The sequence below is a fragment of the Rhinopithecus roxellana genome, chromosome 20 (genome assembly GCF_007565055.1).
Source record: "Rhinopithecus roxellana isolate Shanxi Qingling chromosome 20, ASM756505v1, whole genome shotgun sequence".
In the NCBI taxonomy this organism is placed as follows: Eukaryota; Metazoa; Chordata; class Mammalia; order Primates; family Cercopithecidae; genus Rhinopithecus; species Rhinopithecus roxellana.
Window position 1 is genome coordinate 52252308 of NC_044568.1, and position 19735 is coordinate 52272042.

At 54.1% G+C, this 19735-nt stretch overlaps 1 protein-coding gene across 2 annotated transcripts in view; it reads left to right on the top strand.

The window, feature by feature from the left end:
• C20H16orf74 (chromosome 20 C16orf74 homolog) overlaps positions 1–18858 on the top strand; it is a 43524-nt gene extending 24666 nt beyond the window's left edge. Inside the window, exons 3-4 of one of the 2 annotated variants that reach the window (XR_004055417.1) lie at positions 16109–16230; positions 18301–18858. Coding sequence is in view for 1 of the 2 variants with exons in the window: in XM_030924930.1 (XP_030780790.1) it covers positions 16087–16230; positions 18301–18359 (203 nt within the window). In the remaining variant the exon portion in view is untranslated. Of the gene's footprint in view, positions 1–16086; positions 16231–18300 lie in introns of both variants that reach the window. The other variant, XM_030924930.1, reaches the window with a different exon arrangement.
• Positions 18859–19735: the final 877 nt, after the last annotated feature.

Consider the following 19735-nt stretch of genomic DNA (forward strand, 5'->3'; position numbering starts at 1 on the left):
CCAAGCGCACTGAGCTGGTGAGCAGCGAGAAGGCAGGTATGGAGACCAGGCTGAGCTGGAGGAGCTGAGGTCTCTGGGGCCAGCAGGTGGTAGAAGCTGAGGTGTGGATTGAGAACTTAAGAGTAATACAGGCCAGAAGCAGTAATATAGGCCAGCACTTCAGAAAGCCAAGGCGGGCAGATTGCTTGAGGTCAGGAGTTGAGACCAGTCTGGGCAACATAGGGAAACCCCATCTCTACAAAGAACAGAAACATTAGTTGGGCGTGGTAGCATGCTCTTGTAGTGCCAGCTACTCAGGAGGCTGAGGTGTGAGGATTGCTTGAGCCCAGGAGATGGAGGTTGCAGTGAGCCAAAATTGCACCACTGCACTCCAGCCTGGGCAACAGAGCAAGACCCTGTCTCAAAAAAGAAGAAATACAAAGCACTAGAATCGTTCTAGCCCAGGAGTCTAAACCTCCACCATACATCAGAATCTCCTGGAAGGCTTCCAAATTGATGCAGCCCCAGCCCATTCCCCAGAGGCTGGGATGAGATTGGTGTAGATGGGTCCCAGGCACTGGTGCTCTAGGAGGCCTCCTAGGTGATTCTCCTGGGTGGCCCAGGCTGACAACCAATGCCCTTGCCTTGCAGATGGGGCTGCGGTGGGGACTGGCTGCCCAAGGTAACAAGGAGCAAGTCAGCCTGGCTGGGAACCCAGGTGTGCAGGCTCGATTCCAGGGCTCTTTCTGGAACCTTCTGAACAGACCTCTGCCCAGGAGGCAGGAGCTTCTGAGAGACACCCCCCTCCAGCCTCCCTTCGGCTCAGGGCAGTGGGGTGGATCATCAAAGCTTGTTTTAAACAAGGGAGCAGATGGCGTCTGATCTCGCCCCGCCCCCTGCCCAGGACAGAGCGGGCAGCCCTCCTGGCTCACAGCAGGGACTTAGCCGGTCTCCCCCATCAGTCACCCATGCTTAAGCTAAACCTCCGGCACCTGATGTCCTCAGAAAGGAGGGAGGCCAAGCCAGTGACGCAGCAGGTGGGAGACAAAGCGCCATTTCCAGCCGTGCCTGGGTAGGTCAGCCCAGCTGGTCTCTACCCCAGTACTCAGCGTTAGTATTCAGGTGATAGTTCCCAAGGACTTTCTCCTCCTCCTCACACTCCTGGCACCGTGAGGTTAGGAACCACACTGCCTTCTTCATCCCTCTAGCCCTGATACCTGGCCCAAGACTTGGCACACACAGACCACATAACGAATGTTTGTAGAATGAATGTGCTCTCAGCCTTAGCCACCGTGTGGAGACCCTCCCTGGACTGATCCTCCCGCTGGCTGGAGTGACTGCTCCGTCATCCCCATTATCTCGTCATCCCCATCATCTCCGTCATCCTCGTCATCCCTATTATCCTCGTCAATGCCATCATTCCCATCACCCCCATTATCCCACTCACCCTATGGGAGATGACCGTGGCAATAGTGTTAACAGCCTTCCCATTTTTGCCAGTCTGTTGGGTGAAAAATCATAACTCAGGAGAAATTCATGCTTCCTCTCTTTTTAACAGGAAACTTTTTTTAAGTACAGATGGGATCTTGCTTGTTGCCCAGGCTGGCTTCAAATACCTGGCCTCAAGTGGTCCTCCTGCCTCGACCTCCCAAAGTGCTGGGATTATAGGTATGTGCCACTGCACTTTTTTTTTTTTTTTTTTTTTGAGACAGAGTCTTGCTCTATCGCCCAGGTTGGAGTACAGTGGTGCAATCTCAGCTCCCTGCAGCCTCCACCTCCCGGATTCAAGCGATTCTTCTGCCTCAGCCTCCTGAATAGCTGGGATTACAGGCACGCACCACCACACCTGGCTAATTTTTTGTGTTTTTAGTAGAGACAGGGTTTCGTCATGTTGGCCAGGCTGGTCTTCAACTCCTGACCTCAGGTGATCTACTCACCTCAGCCTCCCAAAGTGCTGGGATTACAGGCGTGAGCCACCCCACCCCACCTGGCCTAACTTCTGACCGAAGTGTAACATACATACAGGAAAAAGACGCAGGTCCTAAGTCAGCTGCTCCATGCATTTCACACTGACTGACAAACATGTCAGCTGCCCAGAAGCCCCTCAAGCTCCCTGCAAGGGCAACCGGGCTCCTGACATCACAGATCTTGACTTGCATATGAGCTCCACGTGTCTCTTTTGTTGAGCAAGGAACTCATACCCGCCCACACCACACCTGAAGGTCCTCTGAGACCCTCCTCTGATGGCTCAATGCACTGGCCGCCGAGAAGGGAGGGGTATGCCTCCAGCCGGTAGATGGAGGCTGTGTTCTCAGCTCCCCCACCCCTGAGGGACCCTTGGTCCATGCCTGAACTTCTCCAGGCCTCAGTTTCTGTGAAGTGAGGGCTGACCTGCCTCTCCCAGCGCTAACACAAGGACTGCAGAAGATGCTGTAAGTGAGGTGCCATTTCCTGGCTGTCACTCTCGAATGTCATTTGTCACCAAAAAGAACTTCATCATTTACAGGTGGGACACCGCCTCTGGTAGGATGGGCTGTGTGCCCTTAGCTGTGTGATCTTGGGCAAGTAACTCTACCTCTTTTTGCCTCCGTTTCTTCCAGGATGAGTTGGGCAGGTTAACATCAAGGGCTATTTAGATCATTTCAGGAAGTCAAGTCCTGTAGAGACACTGGCATCATGGCGCCCGGTGCACATAGGCCTTCATAAAACATGTTGAGGGGCCTGTCACTGTACCTGTCTCTTCTCAGCACTGGGACCAGCAGCTCCTGGGGCCCTGGGCCGGGTCTTTCCCGGCAGTGGTGAGCCCCTCTGTAAGATTCGCTGAGGTTGCCTGGGCAACAAAGGCCGGGTCCCAAAGCATGTTGTTGCTGTCGGAGTCCAGGAAAGTCCTGGTCCCTGATGAGGGAGCAAGCAGAGCAAGGCAGTCCTGGGGCCCTGGGCCCACTCAGGGGGAGCCAGTACTCCCCGGAGAGCTCGCCTTGCGGAGTGGCTGGACTTGAGCTGGGAGTGACAGTGCTTGGTGCCACTTCAGCCCCTGAATGCTGCTCCTACCTGGAGCTGCAAGTCCAGCTCAGCCTTCGGTCTGCTCTGCTCTCTGGCTGCAGCCTCTCCCAGCTTCAGCTGCCCACAGTGCCCAGGTTCCCCTGGGAGACCCCCAGTTTGCTCAAGTAGGAACGTTCACCACCTTTCTCTGGTACTAACTGGAATCAGCCTGCTTATATTACTGCTTCCATAGCAGTCATAATAGTACTAATAATATGGCCCCACTAAATGCTTGCCATTCAATACCTTACACTTAGTACCTGCATCCTTATGACAGCCTTGCAGGATACAGGTTATTATCTAGGGCAAAAGTTACAGTCAGAGCTGGGCACAGTGGCTCACACCTATAATCCCAGCTTACTTAGGGGGCCCAGGCCCTCCTTACTTCCTGAGCCCAGGAGTTAGGAGGCCAAGGCAGCAAGATTGTGTGAGCCCAGCAATTTGTGTTCCACCTGGGCAACATAGGAAGACCACCACCTCTTAAAAAAAAAAAAAAGAAAGAAAAGGTTAGAATCTCTATTCCAACAAGAGGGCTGACTGTGTGTAGCAACTGTTAGCGCTGACAACTCCCTTTACAGTAGGAGACAGGGTAAGAAACTTGTTCTGACCACACAGCAGGTCAAGGGCAGACTGGAGGCTTGGGTTCCTCTGGCTTGGGCCATCCTGGAGCTCCTCCGTGTAGCCCCAGGCACTGGGGCCACATGGGGACAGAGGAAGCCAGCAGCTCCATGCCAGGCATGCAGCGCCAGCCCTGAAATGCCCGGTCATTGTTGCAGTGAATGTCAGTGACCCCTGTGGTTCCAGATCCTGGGTGACTGGCCTGCTCCCCCGACAGGCCCATGCAGAGTTGCCAGATTGAGGATGAAAAAAAACCATAAAAACAGGATACCCAGTTATATTTGAATTTCAGATAAGAAATACTGTCAAGTAGAAGCATGTCCCAAATATTACATGGGACATGCCTCTGCTAAAAAGCTATTTGTTAGCCTGAGATTCAGATGTGATGGATGGCCTGCATTTTACCTGGTGACCCTGCCCTCCAGGGACAGTTGGCAATGTCTGGAAGTATTTTTAGTCATAGAAGCTGGGGGTGCTGCAGGATCTAGAGGCCAGGGACACTGGTAAACGTCACATGACACAGAGGACAACCCCACCTCAGAGAATGACCCAAGTGTCAGCAGTGCCAAGGCCAGGGGACCCTGGGCCACACACGAGCATTTCCATGGCCAGGCAGGGTGCCAAGTGCCAAGTACGTGGCTTTTTTTTCTTCTTCTTCTCATGGTCGTCCTGCTTTTGTTTCCATTTTAGGGATGAGTAGATTGAGGGCTGGAGGAGGGGACACTGCCAGGATGTGGTGGGACCAGGGCTGGACCTGGACTTCATTTTTTTCTTTTGTTTGGAAACAGAGTTTTGCTCTTATTGTCCAGGCTGGAGTGCAGTGGCACAATCTAGGCTCACTGTAACCTCCGCCTCCCAGGTTCAAGCTATTCTCCTGCCTCAGCCTCCTAAGTAGCTGGGATTACAGGTGCCCACCACCACGCCTGGCTAATTTTTTTTTGTATTTTTAGTAGAGATGGGTTTTCACCATGTTGATCAGGCTGGTCTCGAACCCCTGCCCTCAAGTGATCCACCTGCCTCAGCCTCCCAAAGTGCTGGGATTACAAGCATGAGCCGCCACGCCCAGCACCACCCTCCACCACTTTTTTTTGGTGGTGGTTTTTTTTCTTTTGAGACAGGATCTCTCTTGTCCAGGCTGGGGTGCCATGGCGTGATGGCAGCTCACTGTAACCTTGAACTCCTGGGCTCAAGCAGTCCTCCCTTCTCAGCCTCCCAGGTAGCTGGGACTACAGGTGCACATCACCTCGCCCAGCTGATTTAAAAAATTTTTTTAGAGATGGGGTCTTGCTATGTTGTCCAGGCCGGTCTTGAGGCAGGATTGCTGGGCTCAAGCAATCCTTTGTCCTTGTCCTTCCAAAGTGCTGGAATTACAGGCATGAATCGCTGTGCCTGACCCTGGACCTGGCCTTTGGAATCTGGGCTCACCACACTGTACCCACACCCTCCACAGCCTTCCCAGAGCACCCAGCACTAGGATGAGCAGGAACAGACCACGGGAACTGGGAGGGCTGCCCAGGAGGGAGGAAGTGCAGTCAGTGCCCAGGGCAGGAATGTGGTTTGGCTTGGCAGAGCCAGGCAGCTGGGCTCCTTCCCCCACCTTGGTGTGTCGAAGCTCCTGTCTCTAGCTCCTCTCAGGTTGTCTCTCTCCAGCAGCTCATCCCTGACGCAAGCTAGGGCTTTTTCCTTAATTAAAAAGAGATTTAAAACATCCACTGCTGTCTCTATTGGGCCCGGGATGCCTCAAAAAGGTAAAACCACCAAGAGCTGCCCCAGTCTCATCCATAATAACACAAAGCTTTCCCTGTAATTGGAATTAAAAAAAAAAAAAAGAAAAGATTAAATGCATCTGGAACCCTTGGAGGAATTTATCAGTTTACTTTTGAAAGACCTGCACTAAATCCAGAGACCTGGTTATCTCTGAGGGGTTAGTGTCAGCCCCTGTGGCCCCTGTGGCTCCTGTGGCCCCTATGTTCCTGCCTCAGGGCCTTTGTGTGTGCCGTGGGTGCCTTGGGGATCTCTCCTGCCGCTTTCTGATTGACCCCTTGTGAGAAGCCTTTTCCAGCTCCTGGTCTCCCCTAAACCCTGCTTCTCCCCGCTGTGAGCGGGCTTATCATCTGCGCCTGGTCCCCACTTGCATTGACCCAGGATCTTGGAAATACCTTTGTGCTTCCAGCCCCCAGAGCACAGGCTGTGCACGAAACCCTGCATGGCTCCTGCAAGGGCCCTGACTTCTCTGTGCCTCAGTGTGCCCGTATGGAAGCTGGGGTCTGCCTCACTGGGAGGATCAAGTGACGAGTGCCTGGAGGCACTCACACAGTCCAGCCTCCCTCAAGCACTGTTCTCAAGGCTCAGCATCCTGGGCCCCTCCCAGCGATGGCTTGAATCACTGGGGACCCTCCTCCTTTTCCTCCAGCTGACCCGGAAATCTTGGGGACCCCATTCCTGCTACTGGAGCCTGGACAGGAGGTGTAGAGGGGAAGGCACAGATAAACCTCTGTAGAGGCCATCCTTTCCTCAGCATTGTCTGCAGCACCTGGGGCCATGCAGAGCACACAGCAGGTGCACAATAAATGCCTGTTGACTGGCCACCTCCCTGGCCCAGGCTCAGAGCTGGGGCATTACACCTGTGCTGCAAAGGAGGGTGACATAAGCTGGCCGTCCAGGTGAGAAAGCCCAGGCCAAGAGGCAACATCACAGCAGGAAATGGAAGTGAGAGTCAGATGGTGGATTTCCTCCTTCCCAAGCCCCTGGCCATTCCCACAGAATAAGGGAAAATTGTGCCCCGAGAGTCAGGTTGGAACCAGGAATATTTTGTGTAGCACCCACTCCAGCTGTGTGACCGCAAGGGGACAACAAGGCCCCCGACCCACACTCAGGGGGCTGTAACAGTAGCCGTTGGCACCCAGTAGGTGCTGAATGTTGGTGGAATCAATGAACAAGTGCCCTGACTGAGGACAATTACATCTGTGGTTCAAATCACGTGATGTGAATCTAAGCTTAGTATCAACTCGTGATCTGAATGACAGCTTGTGTTTACTGAGTGTGCACAGCAAGGCCAGCACTGGGGTTTTCTCATCCACACAACGCATATAGAATCATCGCACCGCCTTGGCTGGAGTGAGGACTCAAGTGTGGTCCTTAACCTCTCATGCCTGCCCACCCAGACCTGGGCACTGTTATTTACTCCAGTTCTGCAGGTGAGGAAGCAGAGGCCCAAAGAGGCGGAGCCACTGCCCAGGTGGCCCATAGCCCAGGTGGGCCTTCTGGCTTTCCATCACATTGTGGGTCGGACAGGCTGCAGCCCTCTGTGTGTGTGATGGCGCTTTGGGGAAGAGGGCGTGGTCCCGTTCAGGGCCTCCAAGCGGAACGCCTGGGGTACAAGCCTGAACTGTTTTTAAAAGAATCAGGCCACGTGGGGTGGCTCATACCTGTAATCCCAGGACTTGGGAGGCCAAGGCAGGTGGATCGTTTGAGCCTAGGAGTTCAAGACCAACATATCGTTATAGAGATAGAGGCCCTATCTCTATAAAAAAGTTTTAAACTGGCCGGGCGCGGTGGCTCAAGCCTGTAATTCCAGCACTTTGGGAGGCCGAGACGGGCGGATCACGAGGTCAGGAGATCGAGACCATCCTGGCTAACACGGTGAAACCCCATCTCTACTAAAAATACAAAAACTAGCCGGGCGAGGTGGCGGGCGCCTGTAGTCCCAGCTACTTGGGAGGCTGAGGCAGGAGAATGGCGTGAACCCGGGAGGCGGAGCTTGTAGTGAGCTGAGATCCGGCCACTGCACTCCAGTCCGGGCGACAGAGCAAAGTTTAAAATTTAGCCAGGTGTGGTGGAGAGTGCCTGTAGTTTCACCCAGCACTTTGGGAGGCCAAGATGGGAGAATCGCTTGAGTCAGGGAAGTCAAGGCTGCAGTGAACCTGAGCCACAGAGACCCTGTCTCAAAAAATCAATTAATTAATTGAAACGAAAAAGAACCAGTAGAGGTCGCACGTGAGCCGTGATGCCAGCACTTGCTCCTGTCTCCAGCGCGTGTCTGCGGTGACCTCTGGGCGGCCGGGAGTTCACCAAGAGCTGGCACAGGGAGTGGTGCCCTGACCCCAAGGACCTGGGCATCCTGCACAGAGCCTGGATGTGGCGTCTCGGGCACGGGCTTGCCTGACTCAGCGTTTGAGGAATCAGGGCTGCTGATCCCAGCAGCAGTGAGGGCAGTGGGGCCTGGAGCCTCGTCAAGCCCCAGCTCTGCTCCCCAGGCTCTGTGTATTCCCAGCACGTTACCTCCCTTCTCCAAAGCGCCGTGTTCTCCTTTGTAGCATGGGCCTGATCCTAGTGTTCTCCCTGAGGGATGGTGTGAGGGTTGATAGCAGGGGTGCAAATGGCAGGCTCGGCCCAGAGCCAGCTTCGGACGCTTAGGAAATGATGGTCTCAGCGGAGAGGCAGCACAGCACCCCCAGCTCAGGACCCCCCAGGCCCTGGCCAGTTGGCTGCCCAAGGGCCATTTCTTCCCTGGCAGCCCCACGCCCCACACCTGGCACTTCCTGCAAGGCTGGTGCCATAACAGTTTTACAGCCAGGGAAACTGAGGATCCAAGAGTAAAGCCACCTGTTCCCACAGTGGCCCTAGCTCAGGGGTTCCCATCCCTGGCTGTTAGAGTCACCTGGGAGCTTTTCAAAATCCTGGTGCTCCTCATGGAGCCATGAATCAGCCTGTCTAGGGTGAGGCCCTAATTGGTGCTGTGAACTTCCCAGGTGATCTCAATGGGCAGCCGTGATGGGAACCACTGTCCTGAGCCAGGAGGGCGCAGAGCCGGGTCTCAAAGCCTGTCTGACCTCACCACGCCAGCACCCGCCTGTGTAACCCATGTGGAAGGCCGGCTCCGGGGCCTGGGTTCTATGGTCTGGTCTGTGTAGCTCTGCCCCCACTGCAGAGGACATGGCCACAGAGCAGGGGTCAGGGCCTGGTGACCCGGAGCACGAGGCTGGGCTGCCTCCCCTGAAGGGGGAAGGGCTTCCCGCACAGGCTCTATCCCCTTGAAGCCTTGGGATGGGCCTGGGTCCCTGGGATCTGCTGCCTTCCTTCTGGAATCCCAGGCTCAGGAAATAGGCTTTTAATAGCCTGAGGCAGGCACATAATTAACAAATAACAATTCTGGCCTTAGCACAAATGAGCTCCTTGTCTGGGGCAGGGCTGGCATTTGGTTTTTAATCCCCAGCATTGGCTTCATCCTCCTGAGAGCTTTCCCTCCTGTTTGGCCACCTCTGCTGCTGAGGCTGGGCAGCCCCTGGGGATGTGAGAGGGGCTGGGGTCCCTCCCTCCTCCCTGCCTGCCCTCCCCTCTCCCTCCCTTCCTCCTCCGTCTCGCCTTCCTCCTCCTCCTTCCTCTTCCCTGTCTCCTCCCTCTTCCTCCTCTCTTCCCCTTCCTGCCCTGTCTTTCCTCCTCCCTCTTCTCCCTCCTTCCCTCTCCCCTTCCCCCTCCTTCCCTCTCCCCTTCCCTCCCTCTATCCTCCTTCCCTCTCTCTTCCTTCTCCCCTCCTCCCTCCCTCCCTCCTCCTTCCTCCCCTCTCCTTCTTTCCTCCTCTATTCCTTCCCTTCCTCCTCTTCCTCCTCCCTCCCTCTTCTCCCTCCTCCCCTCTCCTCCTTCCCTCCCTTCCTCCTCTTCCTCCTCCCTCCCTCTTCTTCCCCCTCTTCCTCCTCCCTCCCTCTTCTTCCCCCTCTTCCTCCTCCCTCCCTCTTCTTCCCCCTCTTCCTCCTCCCTCCCTCTTCTCCCTCCTCCCCTCTCCTCCTTCCCTCCGTTCTCTCCTCCCTCTTCTCTTCCTTTCCTCCTCTCCCTCCAACCCCCTCTCCTCCGAGACTTCTGCCTGTCCAGGGCTCACTGAGAACCTGATCCTTCCAGATTATATGTGTGGGTTTTGCCCTCAAGCTCCAGACCATGTTAAAATGCAAACGTGGGGTGTTTTATTTTAGAATCTTGGAGTATTCACCGAGGAAGGGGTTTGGAGACTGAGCAGGGAGGCTCCCTCTTGTTGCAGATATGATCATCAGCGATTCCTTTTGTCAGGGGACTCCACGAGGAGCTCTTTATGGATGATAATAGAGAACACTTACGGGGCAGCTGGCTAGGCAAAGTACTTTCTTGAATTCATTCATTTCCTCACACGCAGCCCTTCAAGAGGGGGCTGCCCTGCCCACCTGCAGCTGGGGTTCTGGCTGTGGCTTTTGTTTTTGGCATGAACAAGCCTCAAGCTTTTGAGGTTCCGTTATTGCCAGTTACAACATCGGGTGTGTCCTAGATCCCAGCTCCCCTCCGCAGTCAGTCCTGGATGTTATAGAGCAGGGATTGGCAACCACAGCCCCGAGACCCAATCCCGCCTGACACCTGCTTTTAGAAATCAAGTTTTATTGAGACAGAGTCATGCTCGTTCATTTCCGTGTTGTCTACGGCTGCTTTCAGGCTGCTGTGGCAAAGTCATATGTGTAGTTTGTGTGGCTCACAGAGATCAAATATTTCCTGCCTGGCCCCTTGCAGAAAGTTTGCCAGCTGTTACATGGGATCATGGCTACGGGAAGCACCAACTCTTGGGGTCAGCCCGATTCCAGTTTGGGGATGGATCCTGGCTCTGCCTCCCACTAGCTGTTCAGTTGTGTGCGGATATTACTCTCTTAGGTCCCCAGTTTCCACATCTGTGAGATGGGGCTGGTGACACCGAGCACGGTGGCAATGGAGCCTGAAGGAGCCCACGCCTACCACCCCCGTAGCCTGTCTGGGCGGTTGGCAACACATCCCTTTGTTTGTGGTTGTTGGGATAGGGGTGCCTCTCTCCAAGTGACTTCCTTTGATTTGTTTCACACTCTGGGCTTCTGTGCAAGACTGCAGGAGAAACGTTCTCTTCTTTAAAGAAGGTTCAAACCCCACTGCGTTAGACCTGCTTCGGAGGGGCTATGTGGGTGCTGCTGAGGGGCTTAGAGTTCTGTCGGGCTGAGGTGACCTCTTCCCTCAAAACTACCCAGTCAGGGGCCAAGAGACTTCCAAGACCGGGCGTGGTGGCTCACGCCTATAATCCCAACACTTTGGGAGGCTGAGGTGGGTGGATCACAAAGTCAGGAGATCGAGACCATCCTGGCTAACACGGTGAAACCCTGTCTCTACTAAAAATACAAAAACTTAGCCGGGTGTGGTGGCGAGTGCCTGTAGTCCCAGCTACTTGGGAGGCTGAGGCAGGAGAATGGTGTGAACCCGGGAGGCAGAGCTTGCAGTGAGCTGAGATCGCAGCACTGCACTCCAGCCTGGGCAACGAGCGAGACTCCATCTCAAAAAAAAAAAAAAAAAATTAGCTGGATGTGGTGGCGGGCACCTGTAGTCCCAGCTACTCGGGAAGCTGAGGCAGAAGAATCACTTGAAGCCAGGAGGCGGAGGTTGCAGTGAGCCGAGATCACGCCACTGCATTCCAGGCTGGGCAACAGAGCAAGACTCCATCTCAAAAATAAAATAAATAAATAAATAAATAAAGTCTTCCAAAGGAGGAAACAGGGTTGGGGTTCAGAAGGTGGGGAGGTGACGGGGCAGTGCCTGGGTGAGGGGTGGATGCTGGTCACTGGGTTGAGAATGAGGGGAGGGAAGTGAGTGGCTGTGCACAGGTCAAAGGGGGCTCATTGTGGGTCACCTCACACCAGCTGCGTGTGCCAGGAACGGTGGCAGTCTCTCCCCAGCCCAGGGACTCAGCTGATTTCGCCACTACCACCCCGCGCTTGTCCATGAAAACAAGAAGGGTGCAAAGAGTTAGACTAACAAGTCGGGGCGGGGGGCACACATGACCACCCACCCTCTGCCAGTAGCTGCAAGTTTGGGGGTTCCCCAAGCCACCCTCATGTTTGTTCGGTTGCTGAAAGGACCCACAGAAGTCACTGGAGGCTCTGATTCCCGGTTATGGCTCATTCCAGGGAAGGGACCTAGGTTAAGACCAAAGGGAAGACGCTCACAGGGCAGATCCCACGAGAGCTCCAGGCACAGGCTCCCACTGTCCCCTCCCTGTGGAGCCATGGACAGTGCCAACTCCTCCTGACAGTGGTGCGTGACAGCACGGAGCATCGCCAGGAGGGAAGCCCCTGGCCTCCGTGTCCAGAGTTCTTACAGGGCATTATGGATTGAACTGCGTCTCCCCAAAATTCCTAAGTCAACCTCCTCACCCCAGGGCCTCAGAATGTGGCCGTCTTGGGAGTAGTGTCTTTGCAGGTGTCATGAGTTAAGATGAGGTCATTTTAGTAGTGTGAGCTAGTCCAATATGACAGGTGTTCCTTATCAAAGGGAAATCTGCACTGGGTGCAGTGGCTCATGCCTGTGATCCCAGCACTTTGGGAGGCCGAGGTGGGCGAATCACCTGAAGACCAGCCTGGTCAACATGGTGAGACCCTGGCTCTACAAAAAATACAAAAATTAGCTGGGCGTGGTGGCGCATGCTAACTACTTGGGAGGCTGAGGCAGGAGAATTGTTTGAACCCGAGAAGCAGAGGTTGCAGTGAGCTGCGATCATACCACTGCACTGCAGCCTGGGTGACAGAGCAGGGATCTGTCTCAAAAAAAAAGCTGGAGGTTGGGGGCGGGAATCTGGACGGAGACAAGACACAGGGAGAATACAATGTGAAGGCAAGAGGCAGAGATGGGGCGAGGCTTCTACAAGCCTAGGAACGCCAGATTGTCAACAACCACGAGAAGCCAGGGAAGAGGCTTGGAACAGGCTCCCTTGCAGCCTCCTGAGAACCAACCCTGCCGACACCTGGATCTGGAACTTCTGGCCTCCAGATCTATAAGACAATGAGTGTCTGTTGTTCCAGCCACCCGGTTGATGGTGCTTTGTTGTGGCAACCCCAGGAGACGAAGGCACTGGAGCTCCTCTAGAGGCTGATTGATTGCTCACTTTGGAGCTCAGCCTGCAGGCTGCCGTCTCTCTGGGCATGACCCAGAGCCCACCTCCATCAATCATGCCTTTGGACACCCAGTGTAACCACAGCCCCCGGCAAACAAAGACTCTCCTATCAGGCAAGATATTCCAAGGGCTTAGAGAGCACCTCCCAGAAACCGTGGACGGAGACCAGACCTCTTTTTAGGCAAGGTTAAATTCTTTTTTTTTTTTTTTTTTTTTTTTGAGACGGAGTCTTGCTCTGCCACCCAGGCTGGAGTGCAGTGGCCGGATCTCAGCTCACTGCAAGCTCCGCCTCCCGGGTTTACGCCATTCTCCTGCCTCAGCCTCCCGAGTAGCTGGGACTACAGGCGCCCGCCTCGTCGCCCGGCTAGTTTTTTTTGTATTTTTAAGTAGAGACAGGGTTTCACCGTATTAGCCAGGATGGTCTTGATCTCCTGACCTCGTGATCCGCCCGTCTCGGCCTCCCAAAGTGCTGGGATTACAGGCTTGAGCCACCGCGCCCGGCCCAAGGTTAAATTCTTTACTACACAAAGGGCCTGGAGAGTAGGTGCAGTGCACCCGGGGTCACACAGCTGGTGGCCTGATTCCAAAGCCAGTGTGCCTACTGCCTTCAGTTTTTCTGAGCCTACCGCCTTGGTCAAGTTGCAGATGAAACAATAATTTGGCCTGAATGGCATGGCTCCAGGTCCCCTAGTTGTACATTTTTTTGTGGATTCAACCAGATTGTCCCTGACAGCTCAGGTGTAACCTGCCTCTCAGAGGAGCACCCCTTAGGTGAACAAAGGTTGCCCTGAGAAGCCCCCTGTGATTTCCCCACAGCCAGGTATGAGATTCCCACTGTGCACCTTCCATCCCTTCCTATTGGAGTCAGGGAAAGATTTGCTAACTCTATCAGTAATCTATCACTGCATAACAAACTATGCCAAAACTTTGTGACTTAAACATCAAACCTTTATTATCTCAGAGTTTCTGTGGGTCAGTAATTGAGGAGTGGCTTATCTGGGTGGTTCTGGTTCAGGGTCGATCATGATGTTACAGCCAAGATATTAGCCAGGGCTGCAGTCTCATCTGATGGCTGGACTGGGGCTGGAGGCTCTGGGGCTGAGGTGGCTCCCTCGTGGTTGTTCGCTAGAGGCCTTGATTCCTCACCCACATGAGCTTCTCCACAGCTTGAGCATTCTTATAACATGGTGACTGGCTTCCCCAAGAGCAAGTGTTCCAAGAGAGAGCAAAGAGGAAGTTGCAATGTCTTTTATGACCTCACTGTGGAAGTCACACACCATCATGTCTGTCCTATTTGTTGGAAGCAAGTCACTAAGTCCATCTACACTCAAGGGCTTAGACTCCACCTCTCAGAGCCATATGTTAGAACCCCCACACTGACCCTACAATGGTCACTTAGGAACATTGTCCTAATGGTGGTCAAGGAAGGCCTGAGAACAGTAAGAAAAATACCCCCCCCCCTTATTACTCAGCTTCTCCCTTTGGTCAGGGGCTCTGATACTTGAGCTAATTTAATCCCAGCCTGGCATTGTTTGGGGCAAAACCAAAGTGATGGGGCATAGAGACAAGGATTTTAACACCTAGCTTAATGCTGCCTGAAGGGTTTTTGGTTGTGTTTAAAATTATTATTATTTTTTTTTTGAGACAGAGTTTCACTCTTGTTGCCCAGGCTGGAGTGCGATGGCACGATCTAGGCTCGCTGCAACCTCTGCCTCCCGGGTTAAAACTATTCTCCTGCCTCAGCCTCCTGAGTAGCTGGGATTACAGGCACACACCACCATGCCCAGCTAACTTTTTTTGTATTTTTAGTAGAGATGGGGTTTCTCCATGTTGGTCAGGCTGGTCTCAAACTCCTGACCTTAGGTGATCTGCCCACTTTGGCCTCCCAAAGTGCTGGGATTACAGGTGTGAGCCACCGTGCCTGGCCTTTTGTTTTAGATGGAGTCTCACTCTGTCACTTAGGCTGGAGTGCAATGGTATGATCTCAGCTCACGTCAACCTCTGCCTCCCAGGTTCAAGCAATTCTCTTGCCTCAGCCTCCTGAGTAGCTGAGATTACAGGTGTGTGCCACCACGCCCAGCTAATTTTTGTATTTTAGTAGAGATGGGGGTTTCACCATGTTGGCCAGGTTGGTCTTGAACTCCTGACCTCAAGTGATCTGCCCATCTTGGCCTCCCAAAGTACTGGGATTACAGGTGTGAGCCACCATGCCCGGCCTTTTTTTTTTTCTTTTTTTAGACGGATTCTTACTCTGTCACTTAGGCTGAAGTGCAATGGTATGATCTCAGCTCACTTCAACCTCTGCCTCCCGGGTTCAAGCGATTCTCCTGCCTCAGCCTCCCGAGTAGCTGGGATTACAGGTGCACAACACCATGCCCAGCTAATTTTTTTATTTTTTTATTTTTAGTAGAGACGGGATTTCTCCGTGTTGGTCAGGCTGGTCTTGAACTCCCGACCTTAGGTGATCTGCCCACCTTGGCCTCCCAAAGTGCTGGGATTATAGTTGTAAGCCACCGTGCCTGGGCTTTTTTTTTTTTTTTTTCCCATGGAGTCTCACTCTGTCACTTAGGTTGGAGTGCAATGGTGCGATCTCAGCTCACTTCAATCTCTGCCTCCTGGGTTCAAGTGATTCTCCTCCTGCTTCAGCCTCCAGAGTAGCTGGGATTACAGGTGTGTGCTATCACGCCCGGCTAATTTTTGTATTTTAGTAGAGACAGGGTTTCACCATGTTGGCCAGGCTGGTCTCGAACTCCTTACCTCAGGTGATCTGCCCACCTCGGCCTCCCAAAGTGCTAGGATTATAGGCATGAGCCACCACCCGGCCAGCATTTAAAATTTAAAGCACTCCTACTTACTCTGTCTCGAGCATGCGCTAGGCTCAAGGGAAACACAGATGAATGAAGTAGAGACTGTCCTCCAGGTGTTCACAGCAAAGAGAGGTAGAAATAAAAACAAATCATGGCATTCATTGATGAATAAGTAAATGCAGACAGGCAGAAGAGGGAGAGGCCAGATCTGCTGGGACACCTTTCCCAAGGAAGAGCCCGTTGCACTGGGGTTTGAAGGATAAGCAGGAGCTTGTTACTCAGGCAGAGGAAGAAAGAGCATCCCAGGCCGGGGGAACAGCATATGCAAAGGCACAGAAGGGCCCCGGGAGCCCAGGGAGTCTGGGGAAGTGTGAGCGCTTTGCAGAGTAGGGGCTGGTGGCTGGAAATGGGGCTGCAGCTGGCTGGGCCACATGGTGAAGGCTGAAAACTGGACCTAGAGGCCAACTAGCCTGTGATCAGCATTTCCCAAAATCTGTTTCCCGACTCATGGTTCTGTGAGATGTGTCGGGGGCTCCTTTGACATTCCTGAGAGTCAGGTTTTCATCTGTGATGCGGGGACAGCTGCGCCCCTTGCTGCGAGGTGTCAGGACTCAGGTGATGAAGCGGGGGGTGGCGCCCGCGGTTCCCGGCGGCCACTGATGCCTGTCTCTCTGTCGTGTGTGTACGTGCGTGTGTGCTCCACGCCTGGCTTCTCAGGCTTTAAAATGTGTGTCAGCAGCAGCAGCAGCAGCCACGATGAGGCCCCTGTCCTGAATGACAAGCACCTGGATGTGCCCGACATCATCATCACACCCCCCACCCCCACAGGCATGATGCTGCCGAGGGACTCGGGGAACACAGGTGAGGCCATCCCCTCCGCCGCCAAGCAGGGTCAGGTCTGGGGGCCCGGTGGAGACAGCTCTCAGGGGCGTCCACCTGGGCTACGGGGCCGAGCTTGCGTCCCCACCTCCACCTGGGTTCATTAAACATTTATGGTCAGACCTGTGTACACTGCACCATGAGCCCCCTGCCACGGCGCCAGCCTCAGCACGACGCGGCGTGTTAAGTAATTAGTAGACAGCCCCTGCCAGCAGCCAGTACGATTGATGGATGGGTCCGGGCTGGCCTGCCACACCGTGGCTCCTGCCAGCCAAGGTAATTGATGGATGCTCCTTCCCCTGCCAGCGGGAGGACCGCTGCTCCATCTTGTTGGCCGCTGCAGTTTGGCTGGACAGGACAGACTTGGAAACACAGCCCATGCCCAGGCTGGGGCCGGACCCTGGGCCTTCAAGATGCAGCTCACTGCTGGGAGCACGGAGGAAATAGAGTTCTTCCCAAGGAGAGGGTGAGGAGGTGGAGACAGGCCCAAATCGGCTCCCCCACCTGCCCCTCGGTGATACCTCTGGCGCTGGTGGGACAAATTGTTCACGTATTCATTGAGCAAAGATTTATTGAGCTGGGCCTACACCAGGTGCTGAAGGCTGCTGCTATGAATGATATTGGGGATGGTCATGATAGGTTGCACTATACTGAGTGTAACGAGTGGATTTTCTTATTTAGTTCTTACAGGAATTCTCAGAGTTAAGTACAGATTTCATCCCCATTTTATTATTTGTATTTATTTATTTTTTAAGACGGAGTTTTGCTCTGTCGCCCAGGCTGGAGTGCTGTGGTGCAATCTTGGCTAACTGCAACCTCCATCTCCTTCGTTCAAGTGATTCTTCTGCCTCAGCCTCCTGAATAGCTAGGACTACAGGCGCCCACCACCATGCCCAGCTAATTTTTGTATTTTAGTAGAAATGGGGTTTTGTCGTGTTGGCCAGGCTGGTCTCAAACTCCTGACCTCAGGTGATCCGCCTGCCTGGGCCTCCCAAAGTGGTGGGATTACAGGCTTGAGCCACCGCACCCAGCTGCATCCCCATTTTAGAAATGGGTAAACTGAGGTTGAGAGAGGCTGAGACACTTGCCATGCAGCTGGTCAGTGGTGCAGCGGGGAGGCAGCCCCAGGCTGTGTGATCTGCGCTTCACCCCATGGCCCCCAGGCCGGATGCCCTCCCCGCAGGTGGCATCAGTTAGTTGACAGCCATCATGACGTGGGTCTTGCTGGGGCCATGCAGGAGACACAGCACCCATGAGGCTGATGTAGGGTATGTGGAAGGCTGTCTGGGAGGGGGGATCTGTAGACCCTTCCAGATGTCCTGAGCTTGGGTCTCCGCTTGCCCAGCAGAGCAAGTGACTGGGAGAAAGCTGTCAGGCCCCTCTGGGTTGGACCAGTGCAGGTGCTGGGTGGAGCCATGGTGGGTGCAGTGGGGTGCCTTCCTCTGTGACATTTCCAAGTGCCTGGCACCAGGCTAAATGCTTTTCACAAATCTCATTTAATTCTCATTCCAACCCTTATCTCTAGTTTAGAAATGGGGAAAGAAACAGGTCCAGAGAGGGACAGTGCCTTGCCCAGGGACACACAGCAAGGTGGGAGAAGAGCTGGGCTCCTGCTGCAGTGCTCCTCATGCACCCCAGTGCTGTCTAATCAGAGAGCTCAGCATGGGTGGACAGAGGCCCAGGTCCTGAGCTCAGCTGTCACAGTCTCTTTCCTCTCTGAGCCTGTGTCCTCACCTATAAAATGGGATCATGCCACCTTGCCTGCTTCCAGGACCAGTGTGGGCAGAGGGGAGACACAGGGTTACTCTGCAAGATCCGAGCCCTAGGGAGGTTCCAGAACCCTAGGAGGAGTTCCTCTTAAACTTAAGCAGCTCCGGGATCTGACTCACCCAGAAGGATCCAGCATCACTGGGCTGGGTCCCATCTCTGCCTCTGGCAGCACCAGAAAGCAAGGAATCCCAGAGGCCTCAGCCCTGCAGCTCCCAGGGAAGCGGGCCTGGGTGTGGTGGGGGTGGGGTGCATCCAGGTGTCACCATCCCCTCTTTCTCCTAGTCTGGTTGGATGAGACAGGGTCGTGCCCGGATGATGGAGAACTCGACCCGGAAGCCTGAGGAGGTGTCGTGGATTTGTCTGGTGGGCTGCTGCTCCAGGGTCCCAGCTTCAGGTGTCCGGGGGTGTGGCTGCCTGGAGCAGGTGTGTTGAATACCCTGGATGGGAACTGAGCGAATCCGGGTCTCTGCTCAGAGAGATGTGGCAGGACCAGCAAGGAATCCAGCCTGCCTGCTTCCAGAACAGTGTTTCTTAGACCCTGCTGAGTGGACTGGACCTCTGACACCTCCAGGTTCTTGCTGACTCCAGCCTGGTGAAAGGGAGCTCCGTGGTCCTGGCTGTTGGGGTCCCAGGGAGAGGCTGTCTTCTGGACAAACAGACCTTCCCAGCCCCCCGGGCTGTGCAAACACGTGCCCCTGCCATAAGCACAAACAAGAACTTCTTGCAGGTGGAGTGGCTATTTTTTATAAGTTGTTGTACAGATGTGGGAACAGTCCAAAATGGGATTTATAATTTCTTTTTTTGCATTATAAATAAAGATCCTCTGTAACAAACGGTGAATCCTTTTTTATTTTTTATTTTTGAGACAGAGTCTTGCTCTTGTTTCCCAGGCTGGAGTGCAATGGTGCGATCTCAGCTCACTGCAGTGGCCGCCTCCCGGGTTCAAGCGAGTCTCCTGCCTCAGACTCCTGAGTAGCTAGGATTACAGGCATGAGTCACCATGCCTGGCTGATTTTTGTATTTTTAGTAGAGACAGGGTTTCACTATGTTGGCCAGGCTAGTCTTGAACTCCTAACCTCAGATAATGCACCTGCCTTAGCCTCCCAAAGTGCTGGGATTACAGGCGTGAGCCACCGCGCCCGGCCACAAATGGTGAATCCTGCTTCTTGGGTCAGGAGGAGGCGATGGAGCCTGCCAGGGATAAGGTGGGCCCCACAGCCAGGGCCAGCTCTCCGAACGTGTCCAGCACACTGCCACAGGGCCCGTCTCAGAAGACCCATGCTGGGCTCAACGTTCTGCTGTTGCACCTTGAAATTCTCAATTGGGGCCCAGCATGGTGGCCCATGCCTGTAATCCCAGGGCTTTGGGAGGCCAGGGTGGGTGGATCACTTGAGCCCAGGAGTTCAAGACCAGCCTGGACAACATAGAGCCCCATCTCTACTAAAAATTTTAAAAATTAGCCAGGTGTGGTGGTGCACACCTGTACTCCCAGCTACTAGGGAGGCCAGGGTGGGAGGATCACTTGAGCCCAGGACATTGAGGCTATACTGAACTACAGTGGTGCCATCGCACTCCAGCCTGGGCGACAGAGTGAGATTCTATTTCACTTGATACTAGGAGTTTGAGAGCAGCCTGGCCAACATGGCAAAACCTTGTTTCTACTAAAAATACAAAAATTAGCAGGGCATGGTGGCACATGCCTGTAATCTCTAGCTAC